At 41.5% G+C, this 19,972-nt stretch overlaps 2 protein-coding genes across 4 annotated transcripts in view; both read left to right on the top strand.

The window, feature by feature from the left end:
- Positions 1-10,731, top strand: part of Ipo7 (importin 7) — a 44,494-nt gene extending 33,763 nt beyond the window's left edge. The window contains exons 18-24 of the mRNA XM_050163269.1: positions 297-394; positions 1,359-1,454; positions 1,958-2,178; positions 2,269-2,474; positions 5,088-5,294; positions 8,134-8,250; positions 8,858-10,731. Coding sequence (XP_050019226.1) covers positions 297-394; positions 1,359-1,454; positions 1,958-2,178; positions 2,269-2,474; positions 5,088-5,294; positions 8,134-8,250; positions 8,858-8,955 — 1,043 coding nt within the window. The 3' untranslated portion in view covers positions 8,956-10,731. The remainder of the gene's footprint in view (positions 1-296; positions 395-1,358; positions 1,455-1,957; positions 2,179-2,268; positions 2,475-5,087; positions 5,295-8,133; positions 8,251-8,857) is intronic.
- A 4,598-nt stretch (positions 10,732-15,329) lies between these two features.
- The window catches only part of Znf143 (zinc finger protein 143), a 40,590-nt gene continuing 35,947 nt past the window's right edge, over positions 15,330-19,972 (top strand). For 2 of the 3 annotated variants that reach the window (XM_050163274.1, XM_050163270.1), the window contains exon 1: positions 15,466-15,581. The gene's annotated coding sequence lies outside the window, so the exon portion shown is untranslated. Of the gene's footprint in view, positions 15,436-15,465; positions 15,582-19,972 lie in introns of those variants that run through there. The other variant, XM_050163273.1, reaches the window with a different exon arrangement.

The raw sequence follows: 19,972 nt of genomic DNA, 5'->3' as shown, positions 1-19,972 counted from the left end.
CCCCCCCCCCCCCCGGCAAGGAATTCTTTTTAAAGTAATCGATAGTCATAATAGTGCCAGGTTTGCCTTTAAATTAAAGATTAAGTCTTTTCATTATAAATATGTATAAGCCCGGTGCCGTGGTACTTATCTGTACCAGGACACGGATGCAGGTAGGTAGAGATTCAAAGTCATCATTATCTACCTAGCTAGTTTGAGGTTAGCCTGTGATATAGGGGATTCTTCCTTGTGGGCAGAGGGTATTACAACAGGTAAATGATGTACAAATTGATTTTCTTTTTTTCTTTTAACTATAGACATGATGCCTCTTCTGCATAACTATGTAACAGTTGATACAGACACACTTCTATCTGATACCAAGTATCTTGAGATGATATATAGTATGTGTAAAAAGGTAAGCCCCTTTTAAAATATTAGGTACATGACCGTGTTACACTAAAATGATAAAGATACACATGATTCTAGATTGTGCAGAACACAGAACACATTGATCAATTAAGGGCTTTAATTAAAGTAACATTCTTTCATAGAAGGGCATGATTACTCAAGTTGTGGGTTAATAGAAGAAGGTTGGGAGTTCAAGGTTATGGGGTACATAGTAAGTTTGAGACCAAAAAATTGGAATGAAATTTTTTTGGGTGTGTTGAAATAACAGTTCAGTTATAGAACACTTGATTCTGGGTAGATAAACAGACAAAATATTTTGAACCTGGGATTTCTTAAACATCTGACTTTAGAGATGTTTACTAAAAAGAATGCTTGGTGATTGCAGACTGAGAATGGTAGCATACTGCTTTAATTCTAGCACTGTTAGAGGTTACCCTCACATATAAAGCGAATTCGAGGCTAGCCAGAGTTACATGGTAAGGCACTGCCTTCAGACAAACAAACAAAAACCCAAAAAACTAACCAAAACTATGCTATTGTGTGCGTGTGCTTAAAGTTGGTGTCAGGCCAGTCTAAGACTGCTCATCCTGCTGCCCTCGTCTCTCTAGGACTTTGAACAACAGGCGTGTGCTACCACACTTGGAGTGTGGTCGGTTTGTTTTGTTTGTTCTTTATAGAAGAGCCAGATGTCCTTGAGAAAAGTTAATGTTCTAGCTTATACCTCTAATGTTAACCAACATTAATTAAGTTGGTTAACATGCAAGAAGATAAGAATTCAGAACATGTGCTTTTACCTTAAAATAGGGTACCAGAAGGGTAGGTTGTTAACACACAAATAGCATCTATTCCTTTTATGGTGAACATCGCAATTGTTCATGAAATGTAGAACTGTAGATACATAGAGGGAAGTTATTTCTCTGATTAAAATGTTTCACAATGCCTTCTTGCCATTTGTATTGTGCGTTGATCAGGTTCTTACTGGAGTTGCAGGAGAAGATGCAGAGTGTCATGCAGCAAAGTTATTAGAGGTCATCATTCTGCAGTGCAAAGGGCGTGGCATCGATCAGGTTGGTTATGGTGATTTTCTGCCTGATGCTTTGGAGTGCTGGTTCTTGTGGTACATTTAAATGCCTTTGGGGCATGTACAATCTGCACATGGTTATAACCTGGATGGCCAACGTTGTTAAATGTTGAGGTTACATGTAATTACTGTATATTTAATGTGTATATTTTCATGTAAATTAGCTTTGGATAAAGGGCTTTCATAGTTTGATTCAGTGACTGCATTTAAGTGTAGTAAATGCACTTAAAGTGATTCAGTGTCACTTTAAGTGGGAAGACTCTGAATCCAGGATTGATAATTAGAGGTTCTCACAGGTCAGGGAATAGTTGCATTTCTTTAAAATTAGATTTTCCATGAACGTACTTCAACAATTCAAAGAGCTTCCACTCGTCATCTCTAGATGTCCCCTTTAGGGTCAGAAGGTTCAGTTAAAGTAATGAATAAATTAATATAAGCTAGAGAGGATGCTATTTCAATCTTGGAAGATCTTGTAATCTCTCTTTACAGTGTATTCCATTATTCGTGGAAGCAGCTTTAGAGAGACTGACGAGAGAGGTCAAGACAAGTGAACTCCGAACAATGTGCCTGCAGGTTGCAATTGCAGCATTGTATTATAATCCACATCTACTGCTTAATACCTTAGAAAATCTTCGCTTCCCTAATAATGTTGAACCTGTTACAAATCATTTTATTACACAATGGCTTAATGACGTTGACTGTTTCTTGGGGTAAGTGATGATAAATTATAACTTTATCACAGATTCTACTTATAATAAAATAGAGTATAGTGTAATTGCCTTTTTTACTTATGTTTTTAGGCTTCATGACAGGAAGATGTGCGTTTTGGGCTTGTGCGCTCTTATTGATATGGAACAAATACCACAGGTTTTAAATCAGGTTTCAGGACAGATTTTGCCAGCATTTATCCTTTTATTTAATGGATTAAAAAGAGCATATGCCTGCCATGCAGAACATGAAAATGACAGTGATGACGACGATGAGGCCGAAGACGATGATGAAACTGGTAAGGGATTTGGGGTGTGTGGAAACAAAACGTGTCTGCTTAAAATCATCATAGAATTCTTCATCATTGGATCATAACCAAATGGTTTTGGATTCACTCATGGGAAAGCCAGGTATAGATAGTACCCAGTGCCTAATAGGCTGCAACAGCTGTTGTGTTCTCTCACTGAAGGACTGCCTGAGCTAAGTTAGACCTCTTTGGTTTTTTGAGACAGTTTTTCTTTGAGTAAAAACTCTGGCTGTCCTGGAACTCGCTTTGTAGACAAGGCTGGTCTCAAACTCACTGATATATCCCCCTGCCTCTGCCTCCCAAGTGCTGGGATTGAAGGCGTGTGCCGCCACTGCCCATATTTTTTGTAAATACTGAAAAAAAATAGACCATACTTTTTGAAAAAGATAAACCTAAAAGCTTCTGCTTTTGGCAGAAAGGCATGTGTTTTTTAGCCAAATTGTACTAAATGGAATGAAGATGCTGAGTATATTTAGTTCCCTTAAGAGTTTAGGAAGGGGCTGGAGAGATGGCTCAGTGGTTAAGAGCATTGCCTGCTCTTCCAAAGGTCCTGAGTTCAATTCCGGCAACCACATGGTGGCTCACAACCATCTGTAATGAGGTCATACACACAGACAGAATATTGTATACATAATAAATAAATATTTAAAAAAAAAAAGAGTTTAGGAAGATGAACTGAGGATGTAAGTCAGTTGGTAGAGTGTTTGCCCAACATGCACAAAGCCAGAATTGTATCCCAGCACTATATAAACCCAGCACTTTAAAGGTAAAGACAGGAGCCGGGCGGTGGTGGCGCACGCCTTTAAACCCAGCACTCTCGTATTTAGAGAACAGAAGAACCCATTTGATCTAGTCCTTTCTCAAACTCTAACTAAAAACGAGATCAGATAAAATAAATTGGTACTTGCAATGAAACTTTGTGACCATATTCAGTAATTACTGTTCAGTTTAAGAATAAGGAGCCTTACCTGGCAATGGTGGCGCACGCCTTTAATCCCAGCACTCGGGAGGCAGAGGCAGGCGGATCTCTGTGAGTTCGAGGCCAGCCTGGTCTACAAAGGGAGTTCCAGGACAGGCTCCAAAGCTACAGAGAAACCCTGTCTTGAAAAACCAAACCAAAAAAAAAAAAAAAAAAAAAAAAAAAGGTAAAGACAGGAAAATCTCAGCATACTGACCAGAACTAGTCACTCTGTTGATCTGTAAGAATCATGCTCTCAACAAAGAAACACATCAGGGGGGCTGGAGAGATGGCTCAGTGGTTAAGAGCATTGCCTGCTCTTCCAAAGGTCCTGAGTTCAATTCCCGGCAACCACATGGTGGCTCACAACCATCTGTAATGAGGTCTGGTGCCCTCTTCTGGCCTGCAGACATACACACAGACAGAATATTGTATACATAGTAAATAAATAAATATTTAAAAAAAAAAAAAAACCTCTGTCCCCTAATCCCAGGGGTTTAAAAAAAAAAAAAAGAAACACATCAGGGTTTTTGTTTTTTCTCTTACTATTTAAGGTAGGTTCCACTGGGGCTAGAGGTATGGCTCAGCACTTGCTGTTCTTCCAGAGGACTGGGGCTGAATTTCTAGCACCCACAAGGCAGCTCACAACTGTCTTTAACTCCAGTTCCAAGATATGTGATCCCTATACCCCCAATGTACAAAGCTTTAAAAAATTGACTCCCTCATACAATCTATAGAGCCCTGTCCTGGAACTCACGATGTGACCAAACTGGTTTGATCTCACTTGCCTCTAACCCCAAGGACTGGGGTTAAAGGTCTCTGCCACCATGCCTGCTTCACAACTAGTTTTTATGGTTTATTTTATATGCGCTGGTGTTTATTTGGATATATGTCTCTGTGAGGGTGTCAGTTCCCCTAGAGTTGGAGTTCAGCCATTGGTGAGCTGCCATGTGGGTGGTGAGAATTGAACTTCTGTACTATGGAAGAGAAGCCGGTGCTCTTAATTGCTACACCATCTCTCCAGTCCCTTGCAACCAGTTCTTAAAAGACAAAGCATAGTTGAGGCTCCCTGAAGAGTAGAAGGTGAAAGATTCTTAGGAGGAAAAGTGGGGTCCATTTACCTGAAGCTTTCTATAGTGTTTGATCATGTGACTAGTGTGTTGCTTCTGTTGAATAAAGAGCTTTATTAAGTATAATTTATCTTAGAGACAAGTTTTTACTCTGTAACCTACGATGGCCTGGAATTCTGCTTCTTGCTTTCATTCCCTAGGGTTGGGATTTCTTGACCATGATTGGCCTTTGGAGGCCTTTTTAACATGGTGGATTTTAAGAGAAAACCATTCAGTATGCTCAAATAGCACATGAGAACAGTAATCTCCGGGAGATGAGGCAGTTATTTCCCTTCTTTTGTCACCTGTATTTGGGTATAGAAAAGAGCCAGGTGTTGTCACACACACCTGCAGTCTCAGCAGTTAATAGGTTGGAGCATGATACTGTGAGACCAGGCTGAGCTTGTCGAGAGGCCCTATCTCAATAAAACAATACTTTTATTTATCAGTTGGTTTTATTGGACATCTAAGAATGTTGAAGTAGTTGTCACTTTGCTGAGTAACAGTGTTTCATTGTATAAATAATTGTCTTGGCAGAAGAACTAGGGAGTGATGAAGACGATATTGATGAAGATGGGCAGGAATATTTGGAAATTCTTGCCAAGCAAGCAGGTGAAGATGGAGATGAAGAAGATTGGGAAGAAGATGATGCTGAGGAGACTGCTCTGGAAGGCTATTCCACAATCATCGATGATGAAGACAACCCTGTTGATGAGTATCAGATATTTAAAGCTATATTTCAAAGTAAGCCAACTTCTAAATGAATATTTCATTAAACAGATCTGTCCTTGTGGTGTCTTACCCTTAGACAAGAGACACTCACCTGGCAAAGCAGTAGAAAATACTTGTTTCCTTTGAGTGTGAGTATTTACCCTCCTTTTTTGGAGACAGACGCTTACTAGGCAGACCATATAAATGTACCACTTTGCCTCTCGTGTGTACTACCATGTCTGGCTTCTTTTATTTATTCATTCTGTTGCTACATTTAATGTACATTTGGAAGATATACATTATCAGCAAATTGTGTGTTTCATAAATTACAGAGTTAAAATCTTTTTTTTTCCCCCTCAGGCAGTGATGGCGAACACCTTTAATCCCAGCACCTGGGAGATAGATGCAAGCAGATCTTAGTGAGTTTGAGACAAGCCTGGTCTACAGAGCGAGTACCAAGACAGCCAGAGCTGTTACTCAGAGAAACCCTGTCTTAAGAAAACAAAATTTTCTTTTTTTTTTTGTTTTGTTTTGTTTTGTGGTTTTTGAACCATAGCCATCCTGGAACTAGTTCTACAAGTCCAGGCTGGCCTTGAACTCAGATAGATCTACCTGCCTCTGACCTCCCAGGTGCTGGGGTTAAAGGTGTGCACTGCCATAATTGATTTGGGTTTCTTTGCACTTTGGTCTTAGTTTTTTGTTTTCTTCAGTATATGTGTGAGAATGTGAATGCAGGTGCCTTCAGAGTACAGAAATGGCCATTGGAGCCCCTGAAACTGGAGTTAGAGGTGGTCGGGTTCCACCTTACATGAGTGCTGAGAACTAGACCCAAGTCCTGACAGAACAGTTTAAAGCCCTTTTAACTGCACAGCCATCTTTACGGTTTCACAACCTCTTTAAAACCAGGTCTTTAAGAGGGGCAAAAAAAAATTAAAGGGGATAGGCTTAGTGAATCATGACTTTAATCCCAGCACTTAGGAGGTAGGTCTACCTCCCAGATTCATGAGAGATAGATTCATACCTCCCAGCTTCTACAAGTTCTAAGACAGCCACTGCTATTACACAGGCCGAGCCTTAGTATTGGAAAAGCAAAGACAAACAAATGTAGTACAGGCTGGCTTTAAACTTTTGGTCCTCTTGCTTCAGTCTTCATAGTGTAGACTGCAGACATAACAACATGAGGTTGACTGCAGTTTGGTACAGGCCATTGATACTATTTGAACTTTATAGTATTAAGAACTAATTGGTGCTAGTATTGCTTACTTTCACTGTTCATGGAGTTTTATTTTGTAGAGATAAACATGCCAGTTACAGGACCTATCCATAGATTTAACAGTAAAACAGAAAATCATGTATTGAATGTTAGTCCTTCTTCCCCCTTAAAAAAAGAAAAATAATACCTAATACATGAATCAGTTTAGAGCCCTTTCTCTTCCCTTCCCCACACCTCTTGCCTGACTGACCTTGATCTGCCTGCTTCTTCCTCCCTAATCCAGATCCTCTGCACAAGCAATGCTGACCATTTCCCTCCTGCCGTGTATACATTACTGTTTTTTTGTTTGTTTGTTTGTTTTTTGTTTTGTTTTTAAGAGACAGGGTTTCTCTGTGGCTTTGGAGCCTGTCCTGGAACTAGCTCTGTAGACCAGGCTGGTCTCAAACTCACAGAGATCCGCCTGCCTCTGCCTCCCAAGTGCTGGGATTAAAGGCATGCGCCACCATCCCCCAGCCTATATTACTGTTTTTGAGATAGCGTTTTATGTGTTTAATTAATCCTTGCCCTAACTTAAGTTGCTGAGGAATACCCTCAACTTTTAATTCATTTGCCTCTTCACAAGTTTTGGGATTGCAACAACCAAATATTTAAAAAAATATGAGCATTCTATTTTTATGTCTTGGTACACTATTTTTTTCTCAAAATTAAGAAATGATGATTTTGTGTTGCAGTTTTTTATTTAATTTTGTTGTGAATTATTTGTGGATGTGTTTGTGTAGGGTCATGTACATGTGAATTCATGTGCCTGTGGAGGCCATAGACATCAGATCACCTAGAACTGGAGTTAAATATATTGTAAACCCTGTGATAGCTTGATTTTTGTGACATTTTGGAGAAATTTTTTTATGCATTAAAAATTTACTGTTTAGTCTATAAAATAAAAACTTATGGTCTCTATAATTTAATCCTGTATTAAGAAAAAGTCACCTTTCTTGCACATATACATCCATTTGTGTGGTTTGTTTATAACGTGCCTAGGGCTTGGATCCAAGGTCTCCATGCTAGTTAAGGGTTTTCTATTACCAAGTTACAAATCCATCCCAGGATTTGAGTTAGGAAAGCATTAAATATAGAATGTATTTGTAAGGCTGTTTTATCATGATTAATGCGTATGGTTTTAAAATCTTTTTTTAAAAAAAATTTATAATGTATACAATATTCTATCTGAGTGTTTGCCTGCAGGCTAGAAGAGGGCACCAGATCTCTGATGGTTGTGAGCCACCATGTGGTTGCCGGGAATTGAACTCAGGACCTTTGGAAGAACAGCAATGCTCTTAACCACTGAGCCATCTCTCCAGCCCCTGGTTTTAAAATCTTTTGTGGGAATTAGGTTAGCTTTATTTCTGAAGTCTATCAGATTTGTTATTTGTTAAAAATTGATGAGACTCAAACTTTTAAACTACACCTGGGAATCAGGCTGGTCTGGAACTCAGAGATCTGCCTGTCTCTGCCTCCATCCTGGGATTAAAAGCTTGGGCTAGAATGCCAGGGAAACCTTATTTCTTAGATGAGTTATCTAGACCTATATTATTTGAGATAAAGAGAATCGGTTATTATATTTAATGTTCTTCCGTTCACCCTTTTTTCTTCCCTGTACAGCTATTCAAAATCGTAATCCTGTTTGGTATCAGGCTTTGACTCATGGTCTTAATGAAGAACAAAGGAAACAGTTGCAGGATATAGCAACTCTGGCTGATCAAAGAAGAGCAGCCCATGGTATGTTAGTTAACCTAACTTCCTCTGATGCAATTAATGACTTCATATAGCTTTACATTCATGTGAAGGGATTTAACATTGTGTAAAGGTATGTCAGCTAGAGGTGTACACACTGAATTGTCTTAAGAATAGCTTCAGTCTTACACTTAGTGTGTAGTAGCTTAATACAATTGCTTAAATTTGGGGTAATTGGGGGGGGGGGGTGGTTGAGACAGGGTTTCTCTATGGCTTTGGAGCCTGTCCTGGAACTAGCTCTTGTAGACCAGGCTGACCTCGAACTCCCAGAGATCCGCCTGCCTCTGCCTCCCGAGTGCTGGGATTAAAGGTGTGCACTGCCACCTTCCAGCAATGGATAATGTATCCTGTTGATCTCAAATTTTGAGTTGTCAGTGAAATCAGGCATTTCATCTTTAAACATTTCTTTTTAAGATTTAATGATTTGCACAATGAAAAATAATATAAAGCTATTTTGTAAATCAAAATTGGCTAAGAAGTCTAGATACAGCTTACATAGTACACATATCTGTTATTGGGTATTGGCAGTTTCTTTTCTCCAAATCAGTAAGTGGTCAAATGGCCATTAATGCTTCACCTCCTTCATTTCTAGAATCCAAAATGATCGAAAAACATGGAGGATACAAATTCAGCGCTCCAGTTGTGCCAAGTTCTTTCAATTTTGGAGGCCCGGCACCAGGGATGAATTGAGCTTCCACTTTCTTTCCTGCTGTGTGAGTGTAGTGAAGAGCTTGTGTTCCTCCTAGTAGTGGTTCCAGAACCGGTTCATGTTATCTACTAACTGATGAATAGATGGACAGAAACCCCAGGAGGTGGGAGCTGATCATGTAACCTGGCGCTGGACGAGAAACTAGAGGGATCTGGGGAGGGGTTAACTTGGGGGGCTATTTTCTTTATTTTTTGAAGAAAGTAAGATCCTGACTCTGAAGCTTCAAGAGACACTGTGGAATTCTGAAATGAGGGGATGTCATGAAGGCAGCTTTTCTTTTTCTGAGGAAAAAATAGGCATGGGCTACAGGACTATTTAAAATGTCTCATTTACAGTATAAAGTTCAAAGGTAGATGTAATTCTTACACCTCTAAGTATTTGTCCGATTTCTGTCTCTTCCTTACCATTGGGTATCCTTTATGTGTAAATAAGATAAGGTAATCAGATAGCCTTATTCAGTCTTTATCATTTTCATCAGATTGTTCCTATGTAGATTGGACATTTATTATAGCACTACATAACTGATTTTAAAATCTGTAAATGAATTAGCACTTTCATATTGAAACAAGCCTGCTAGCCTATGTATAAAAGCAAAACTGTTTGCTGTTTATAAAAAAGGGATGTAATGGCGTGGGGGGGACGGGTGATTTCAGGTTAATTATTAATTTAAAAATGAACTAGCAATTTTGTATCTGGTGACTTTGTGGTGCACTCACCTCTGGTAGTGACTTGAATTCGGTATGTAAAAAGGGGTTAGTGATGTTTCATTGCTGCTAAAAATGGCAACTCCCTCTGTCCTTTTTGTTCCTTAAAGCTCTCAGTGTACAAGTGGACATTTGGACACAAGACCTTATGTAACAAAGGTGATATCTGAAGCATGTAAATTGGATATAAAAATTCTACTCTTAAAGAGTTGATCTAGAGTATGGCTAAACATCTATATATGCAATCTATTAAAAGAACTTAATTCGGCAATTATGTCTTGATCTGATTGCAATTTATTCCTAATTAATCCTGTCCCCATTGACCTGTTTTTATCCTGCACCAGAAAGAGTGCAAAATGTACTTAATACTAATACCTGCCCATTCCCCTTTCCTCATCTCTTCTATCTGTCTTGATTATGGTATCTTTATCCTAACTGTAGACAGAAGGCACATGGTTCCCTCTAAAAACCACTATTGATACCACTGCAGAAACAAGCCAGCAACAACAGGGTGGCGAGGTGGGCTTCTCCCCTCTCTTCCTAAATGCATGTTCAAAGATAAGCCTTTATTGATCTTAAACATCTGTCAGATGACTCATACATTGGATTATTTTTTATATACATGTATACACAATATTTCAAATTGAAAGCAACATCTCAGTGGATTCAAAACTACTACATACTGTTGTCTAAAACAAAATTTATAAACTGTACAAATGAAATGCATATTGATATTTAAAATGCATAATTAAGAAAACCCTTTGGTGTTGTGTTTTTCTTGTATACCAATATTTAAGCCACAAATGTTGGCACTGTTAGGTTTTCTATTTTAACTCTGAAGGAGTGAATGTATTTTTTAATTTAATACTAAAGTCTTGGCCAACAGAAAAAGATGTCTAAATGTGTCGGTACAAACTTATTCAAGTGTGCTTCTATTATTGTCTCATAGTTGGGCACCAAGTGTATAATAACCCTAGGTTGCTTAAAGAAATGTCACTATTCTATAAAATCAATAAAATAAAAATGGAGTAGTTACATTTATGCAACATTGAATACAGGGGGAGATACTGAATATTAATTGTCTTTTATGTTTTGCACCCTAATATCTATTCTTTTTAAATTTACAGACTTCACTGATCTTTGATTTGATCCAGGTTACCGGAAAACCATATCTAATAAAGGTTTTAGTTAGTCCCATACACAGAATGAAAATTCTCATTCGGCGAGGCTTTTATTTCAAGATGTACTGGCATGTCTTTAAGAACATTTACTGTCAGGCCAGGTGGTGGTGGCACAGGCCTTTAATCCCAGCACCCGGGAGGCAGAGGCAGGCAGATCTCTGAGTTCGAGACCAGTCTGGTCCAGAAGAGTTAGTTCCAGGACAGGCTCCAAGCTAGAGAAACCCTGTCTTGAAAAGCCAAGGGGGGGGGGGGAGGCATTTACTGTCAAGCCATCAAGTCAGACAGCTTTTTGTTGAAGGTCAGAACTGTTAACATGGAGAAACCCTGTCTCCACCTCCCTAACTCCCCCCCCCCCGAAAAAAAGTACATGTTCTTGCAGAGGACCTCCAGGGTGGCCCACAACTGTCCCTCATTCCAGTCTCAGGATGACTCTAATGTCTTCTGTCCTACCGTGAACCGCAATATACTCCAAGGTAGAGTATTGGTCACCCTTGGTATAATATGATATATACTCTGCTTTATACAGAAATTACAAGAACTGGGTCTCTGAAGAAGGTTAAGTATATTGGCTGCTTTCCCACAGGACCCAGGCAGGTTCAGTTCTCAGAAGCCACATGACTCAAAAGCACCTTAACTCCAGTTCCAGGGTATCTGGCCCCCTCTTCTGGCCCCATTGGGCACTGCATGCACTTGGAGGCAAAACCACATGTACACCTCAAATAGAAATTTACAAGAAATATACTTTTGCAGGGCTTGGAGACAAAGGTGTTTAACGCCCTACTAAGGAGGCATAGAGTTCAAGGCCAGCCTGTAAGTTACAGGAAGCAACAGTTACACATAGACACTGTCTCAAACAAAAATACCCACCCATGATTTTAATGATGGGGGGGTGATCACCTAGAAATTTAAAATTACTTGAACACTATTTAAATAATTGCACATCCTAACAAATTAAAAACTTATAGAGATTATACTACAAAAAAGACAGGTTTTTTGGTTTTAGAAGTAAAGTCTTAAATTTATGATTTAATTGTATGTGTGTAACTATATACCAAGCCAGGTGAGAAGTGTACCTGCTTCCAAATAATGAACAGACTATAAAGGTTGGCCTCAGCTTCTATCTCTCACTAGCTTTTATAACTTAGTTATTCTCTGTTTTGCTGCCCATGCTGTGTTTTCCACCTTTCTTCCTCTCTGTCTCCAGAAGTCCTATCCAATCTCTCGGCCTAGCTGTTGTCCATTCATCACACAACATAAAGGAATATACCACAAGTGTCAGCTCCCTGAAGCTGGAGTTCAGGCAGCTGTGAGCTCCATGATGTAGTTGCCAGGAATCAAATTCTGACTCCCTGAAAGAACAATTTGTGTTCTTACTAACTAAGCCATTTCTCCCAAAGAGGAACTCTGTAGGTGCTGAGAATTGAAGCCAGCTTTTAACCTGATCCATCTCCAGCTGCAGAACATAGGTTCATAAATTCTTAAATTACTGTAAGTAATAAGTTAGTGACAAGGGGCTCCTTACATTTGAGTACAATATGGTATGTGAACAAGGCAGCTTCATATTCATACACTGAATAAATCATATGTGATGAGGTGTATTTCAAAAGAGCTACATGTTCATAAAAGACCAGAATTTACTCTCGTATCGCCACGTCAAAAAAATGTCAACCAGGATTTTTTAAAAATTGGGTTCTTTGGGCTGGAGAGATGGCTCAGTGGTTAAGAGTACTGCCTGCTCTTTCAAAGGTCCTGAGTTAGATTCCCAGCAACCACATGGTGGCTCACAACCATCTGCAAAGAGGTCTGGTGCCCTCTTCTGGCCTGCAGACATACACACAAACAGAATATTGTATACATAATAAATATTTAAAAAATTGGGTTCTTTTAAACCAAGCAAACTGGGGGGAAAAAACTTCCTATACCTGTTAATACTAAAATGTACTCCTAAGTTGATCTACATGCACTCCTGATACAACCTTAAATTCATTTTTTTGCCCCCCCCCACCAAGGGACCAGAATATCTGAAACAAGCTTTAAAAAGATTGACAGTATAGTGGTACTGGTTTGGGTCAAAGAAAAGAGCCACAAAAGAAACCTTATATGACCATTTAATAAGAATTAATAAACAGCCATGATGCAAATACTTATATGCAAAGGTCTCTCAGCTCACATATCCCAAAATTAAACGAATCCAAAGATCTCTAATCTCTAGAGATAAATTTAGATTAGACAAAGCAGAAACAATTAGACAACTAAAATTTTGTGGGTTTGCCAGTCATGTTACAAGATTATAAATCTGGCACAGCATCAGCTGCTTAGCAAGTTTTTTGTCTTAATTTTATTCCTTAGAGAATTTTGTCCTTATACTACCAGTAAGTCTGATTACCAACATTATTTTGGTAGAATATACTGGTACATCACAAATCTGATGGGCTACAAAACAGGAAAACTCTAGTGGGAGGCTCTAAATGTAATCTAGCATCAACCAATCTTTACCAGTACAAGCCAGTTTTAAACAGGCAAAGGGGAGACATGTCTCAATAGCGGTGCACTTGCCTGGCATATCTATGTGTGCGGATCTGATCTCTAGTATCACATGGATGCACAAGGAGTCAAAATGGACATTAAAATAGGACAGACTCACCATTCTTAGCAGGTTTTTTTAGTGAGTAACCTGGAGTATAGAATTTGCTAAACTTCATGTTCAGAAAGATTTGATTCAAAAATCATACCATCTATGGGTACAGAAAGTATATTTCTTAGTACAGGACTGAAAAAACCTAATAGACTTAAATAAGGTAGCCTAATCCAGTGTCATGTCCTATTTTCCTCAAGGGCTAAAGAGTAATCACAACTTTACTTCCTGTGAAGAAAACCCAGGTATATTGCAATTCTAAGTACGTCTAAAGCAGGATTCTCAACCTGTGGGCCGTGACCCCTTATCGGGTCGGACTGCCATTCCCAGTGGTCATATATTGGGTATTCATGTGACAATTCACGACTAGCAGAATTAGTTATGAAGTAGTAACGAGAATCATTTTATGGTTGGGGTCACTACAACATAAACTATTAAAGGACTGCAGCCTTAGGAAGGTTGAGCACCGCTGCTGTAAAGAATATTGTTCAGAACCAAGGACACATGCCTATAATTCCATTATTGGCCAGATATGGAGGTAGAAAGACCCTAAGGTCAAAAACGGTGACATACACCTATCCTGCCAGGATTTGGGAGTTGGTGCCTGGTGGATCAATCTTTCAGGGTCGCTATCGCCCACTACATAGCAAATCTGAGCCACGAGACCTCTCGAGTCAAAAAAGAAAAAAAAGTTATGTTTAAAAGCTCCAAGTTCTATTCCCTTTCAAATGGCATTTGCGTATCAATTATGTCATTATGCCTATCTAACTGAAAGGCTTATACCCACGTGGAATGATGTTGGGTCTGGTGGACTTGTACTCCTAGCACTCTTGGAGGCTGAAGCAGGATGACCAAGTTCATAGCATGGCCTATTCTGCAAAGCTCAGTCTCAAAAACGGGGTAAGAGTATGTAACACTCAAGTTTCAACTAGATTCAGTTACAAATGCAAATAGTTTCTACTTGTCTTTAACATATTTTTACTTATTATTTTATCTATTCCATCCTTACCTGAAATGCAACAAACTGAATAAAATCTGCTGCTGCTGGTTATCCTCCCTATCCTATTGGAATAAAAACTGCCGCCTCGATTTAACTGCGTACACTGCAGCTCACGTCATCTTCACCGAACACAGCCTCAAATTCCTCATATTTAAAATGATTTTTAAAAGGACTGGGTCGAGAGCACCAATAAACATCATACCACACACGCCACAACTAATGTCTCAATAGACTTAGAGCACGACGGATGCTTTCTCTAGCCTTCAGTTCGGACACAACAGGGACGCCAAGTCGGTCGACAAATTCACGGACACAGTCTCCCAGCGGAAGTGCGGCTCCGCCGGAATTGCAGAAGCAGCGGAAAGCGCAAACTTCCCCCGAACGGCCGCGCCCTGGGACGGAGAAAGGGCAGGCAGGTTCGGAGTCCGGTGCCGCCATCGGCGACAGGGATAGAAGAGCCCCAGAGCGAAGGCCTCGGCCAGCCCAGAGCCCCAGGGGGACGCGTGGGCCCCGCCGCCCTCCCTCCCGACGGAGTCACAATCGCCAGTCGCACGGCGAGGCCCATCCGGCCTCCCAGCGAGCGCTCCGAAAGCCCACGGGATCCACAGCCGCCACCTCCGTCCTGTAGGGAAAATGGCGCCCATGAGCCCAATTCCCTCCCGGGCAATCAAAAGGACCGGCCTCCCTCCCTCGCTACAAAATGGCGCCTCCCGCTGGGGCCCCGGACTCGGCATAACACCCTCGTCGGCCGGGTGGAGTGGTTGGGGACGGGCGGTTCCCCCAGCCACTCAGACACGGAAGCTCTGCGGCTGCCCTCGGCGCCAGCCACTCCGGCGCGGGACGGAAGACCGGGCTGCGATGACGCACGGACCGTGGGCGTGGTCGGTGGCGCCTTCCTGCCCGTCACGACGTTTGGACCAATAGAGAGCAAGAGTCTCCCGGTGAGTGACGTAATGACAGCCCAATGGAGGCCAGGGGCGGGCTCCAGAATTGCTATGCGGGTTGCGGGGCCTGGGGGCCGGGCGGCTGTTTCCTGTCCTGGTGCATGGTGGTCGGACGAAGGAATTGTTGGAAAATTTTCTCGGAGGTTCGTATATAAATGTGTTTTTACCCAGTGTGCATTATTCTCCGCCCGGCCGCCGCCCTCAGCGCGACGGCGCGGGCCCACTCGGGCCCCGGCTCTCCCTCCAGCTCTGCTCCCGCCGGGCTTGCGGCCTGGCCGAGCCCACGGCCGCCTTCGGAGCGCAGCCTGGGCAAAAGCGGAGTTTATTAATAACCCAAGGCCGCCACTCTGGGGCGGCGGAGCTCGTCTCGCTGAGGACGCCACCTCCCCCCCCTCACGCCGCGCCACGCCTGCTCCCCTCCGGGGGCCACTAAGGGGAGGGAGAGCGAGAGGGGAGGGTGGAGCTCTCGGGAGCCGAGCGGCTTAGCTCGGTCTGACCTTCCGAGCGGAGAGCGTCCCCAGGCGCGCCGCGGCGGAGCTCGTCTGGCTGGGCCTCCGGGCCTCAGCTCACCGCAAGGACCAGCAGGGACGCGGGCCCCGCGGCTGGGGACACCGCCCGCACATCGTACCCGGGTTTCTTCCTTTTCTGGTCGTGGGCATAGTTGTTCTTTTTCACAATTTTTCTTTAAAGGCGTCTGAGACCTAACATCGAATATTCAAAAATAGCCATTTGTCATTTCCGTTTGCTTTTCTTTTGGCCAAAGAAAAAAATGGTTTATAGTAGGACTTTTGTTCACTCTTTTATTAACTTTTTCCCTTTCATTACACGTAATGAATAGAAAAGAATACCACTGCCCACCTATTATTTGTTTAGAATCAAGCTTTGCCTTCCCTTTTGAAATATCCAAATCAGCTGGCATAGTCCGTTGGAAATGCTAAAAATTGCAAGTTTCATTGTATTCAGTTTGGCTCTTAATTTTCCTAGGAAAGATGTGTTCTGTAGTAGACAAAAACTTTCTTTATTCTAAGTATATGTTAAACTCATTGCGAAGTGTTGACTACAAATCATCAAGAAGCATAAATTTAATCCTGACGTTTTGACTATTTGGAGGTTTAATCAACTCTACAAATATTCACTTTCCTTTTATTTTGAATAATTTTATCTGGACTTAGTGGGTTTGTATATAATCCCAACATTCAGGGAGTCTGAGACTGGAGGAGTACCCCAATTTAAGGCTACCCATTATTGCATAGTTACTGCTAGGTACACACAGTAAGGTACTATCTTAAATGAATTAGGAAGTTTTTGACAGAATTCACATACCTTCAAATTCACCTTCCAAAATATAATCAAAACTGGGCCTAGAAGTTAAACTTTGTAATTTTCACTCCCAAAACTGAGATAGGAAAAATTATAAATTCAAGGCCTTCCTTGACTACAGATTGAGTTTAAGGCCAACCTGAGCAACCCAGTAGTGAGGCCCTATCTCAAAAAAGTAAAAAGTGAGGCCGGGCGGTGGTGGCGCACGCCTTTAATCCCAGCACTCGGGAGGCAGAGGCAGGAGGATCTCTGTGAGTTCGAGACCAGCCTGGTCTACAAGAGCTAGTTCCAGGACAGGCTCCAAAACCATAGAGAAACCCTGTCTCGAAAAAACAAAACAACAACAAAAACAAAAGTAAAAAGCGGGTTGGGAATGTAGCACAGTGGTGGAATACTTACCCTGCGAGGTAGAAGGCCTTAAACTTAGCCCCCCGAGACTGCAGATGAAGTCACCATGCCAATACTTGAGAGTAGAGACAGGATGGTCAGGAGTTTGAGGTCATTCTTGGCTACAAGTTGAGTTCAAGTATAGCCAGCCACTGTTACACAAGAGCTCGTCTCAGGAAGGAGGAAAAAAACAAAAAGCCAACTGCTAGCCTGGAAAGGCGGTGCATTCCTTTAACCCCAGCAGCACTCGGGAGGCAGATGGATCTCTGAGTTCAAAGTTAGGGCTACTCAGAGAAACCCTGACTCAGAAAGAAAATTATTATAAATAGCCCGTCTGGCCTGGAGCACAAGGAGGCCAGAAGAAGGTGTCAGGTCCCCTGGAGCTAGAGTTATAGTGTTGTCTGTCTCCACGTGGGTGCTGGGAACCAAACTCAGGTCCTCTGGAATAACAGCCAATGATCTTAACCACAGAGCCATCTTTCCAGCCCTCTAAATAGACATTTCTATTTTCTCTGTGCATGTGTGTGTGCCACACTGTACCTGTGGAGATTAGAGGACATTTGGATGGTGTTCTCTCCTTCCACCATGTGGGTCCCGGGGAGTTAACTCTCCAAGGCTTGGCAGCAGGCACTTTTCCCATAAGTCATTGTGCTGGCCCTCCAGTCACAGGGTTTTATGGCTCAGGTGTAATGTCCTAGTCATGGAACTGTGTTCACAGCTAGGTGGTACCCATATATAATCTCAGCAAGTGGGCAACAGAAGAATGCTGCAGGTTCAAGGCCAGCCTGGGCTTTATAATGAGTTCCAGGCTAGTTAGCAGGGCTACATAGAAAGACCCTTCCTCCAGAAAGGGGGAAAGAATGAGGTTGCCTGTACCATTTGCACATTTACATTGCTAACTGCAGGTATAGGGGTTCTGAGTTCTTCATCTTTGCAACTTTTGTTTGGGGTTTTTTTGTTTTTGAGATGTTTCATTTAGTCCTAGCTATTCTGTTTTGTAGGCTAGGCAGAGATCCTCCTGCCTCTGCCTCTGCTTGAATTAATGCCCAGCCTTCTTTGCCAGTTCTTATTACTACAGTCTTTTGTTATGTTCTCTTCTGAGACAAATCATGCTATGTGGTCCATGATGCACTTAAACTTAGCATCCTGCCTGACCATCTGTATGCCACCACACGCACAATGACATTCTGTTTTATCATCACCAACCTATTGAGTATGGAGTAGTGACATCTCTGTGGGTTTGGTTTGAATTTCTCCAATTGCTAGTGAAGTTGATCATTTGTTGATCTTAGAAGAAATGTCTGTATCCTTTCCCTATTTAAAAATTGGGTTAGGGCTAGAGAGATGGCTCAGAAATTAAAGGCTAAGGCTCACAACCAAGAAGTTAGATTATGTGGTGAGTTATGAAGCTTGATTATGTACTTTTTTTTAAGTTTATTACGTGTGTGTGTGTGAGAGAGAGAAAGAGAGAGAGAGAGAGAGAGAGAGAGAGAGAGAGAGAGAGAGAGAGAGAATGAATTTGGGTGCTCATGTTTGTTAAAGGACAAGTTGTGATAATCAGTTTTCTCCTTCCACTGCATGAGGCCTGGACTTGAACTGAGGTTGTTAGACTTGGCTACAGCTCAATGGTAGAGCACTTATGCGCTTATCCTGGATGGATCTTCTGCAGTGGAGTGAGGGGAGACAGTGATGGGATGGAATATTGAAAGTCTCTTCTCCTACATTATCTTAGTCCTTCCTATTCCTGGGAAGAAATCTTGATTTTATACACATGCTTGCTTTGTTATTACATACCAGGCATACTCTGCAGCCACTTGCTTTTTTCCTCCCTATATACTTTGGACACATTCCTCACCATTTTATGAAGATCTCTCTTTTTAACTGCTGGCTAGAGATCAAGCCCGCAGTCCTGCAGATGGTAGCCAGGAGCTCTAGAGCAGAGCTGTGCCATGAGAGGTGGTTTCCTTTTACTCTCTCATGCTTCATTATTGGTAGCATATTTAACATGTCTTTTTGATGGACTTTTAGATTGTTTATAAATAGGTATGGGATCATTAACTAATATATATCTGTCTATTGCTGAGTTCCCTCTCTGGAATGTATGTCAGTTCCATAGGAGCAATAATCTTAACTACTTTCAACACTACCTTTCATGAAAGAATTCTCAAAGTGCAAATAATGTTCTGTTGAGTGTTATTTATTTGAGGAAGGTCATGCATTTGTTGCAGTGCCTGGGGTGGAGGTCAGAGGAAAACTTGAGGGGATCTTTCTCCGTCCCCTCTGTAGGTCCCAGAGATCCAATTCAGGTCATCAGGTCATTAGTGGTTGGATATCTTTGTGTTTGTTTATTCTGTGGTTGGATGTGATATTGCATGCCTTTAGTTTTGGCACTTGAGAGACAGAAGGAGGGGAATATCTGAGTTCAGGCCAGCCAGGGTTGCATAGTGAGGCTGTATCTCAAAAAAGAGAAACAAACAAAAAGATTCGTTGTTTTAATTATGTGTATATCTATGGGTCTGTATATGAGTGTTGTCCAGGAATGCCTGTGGAAGCCAGAGGCGTCAGATCCTCTGGAGCTATAATTACAAGCAATTGTGAGCTGCCTGATGTGGGTGCTGACAATTGAACTTGGGTCTTTTCCAAGAGCATTTGTACTTTTCTTAATGGCTGAGCCTTCTCTTTGGCCTTCATATATTTTTTTAATAATTAGTACCAAGTTGTCCGATTACAGTGTGAATTTTTTTAACCTCCACACTGTAATTCAATGTCCAGTTTTCATCATGTCTAACTCTGAAATGAGCCCCCCCCCCTTTTTTTTTTTTTTTTT

The sequence above is a fragment of the Alexandromys fortis genome, unplaced genomic scaffold (genome assembly GCF_014885135.2).
Source record: "Alexandromys fortis isolate MF-2015 unplaced genomic scaffold, M_Fortis_MF-2015_v1.1 scaffold_129, whole genome shotgun sequence".
NCBI classification, from domain to species: Eukaryota; Metazoa; Chordata; class Mammalia; order Rodentia; family Cricetidae; genus Alexandromys; species Alexandromys fortis.
This window is presented reverse-complemented; position numbering and strand designations above follow the sequence as displayed.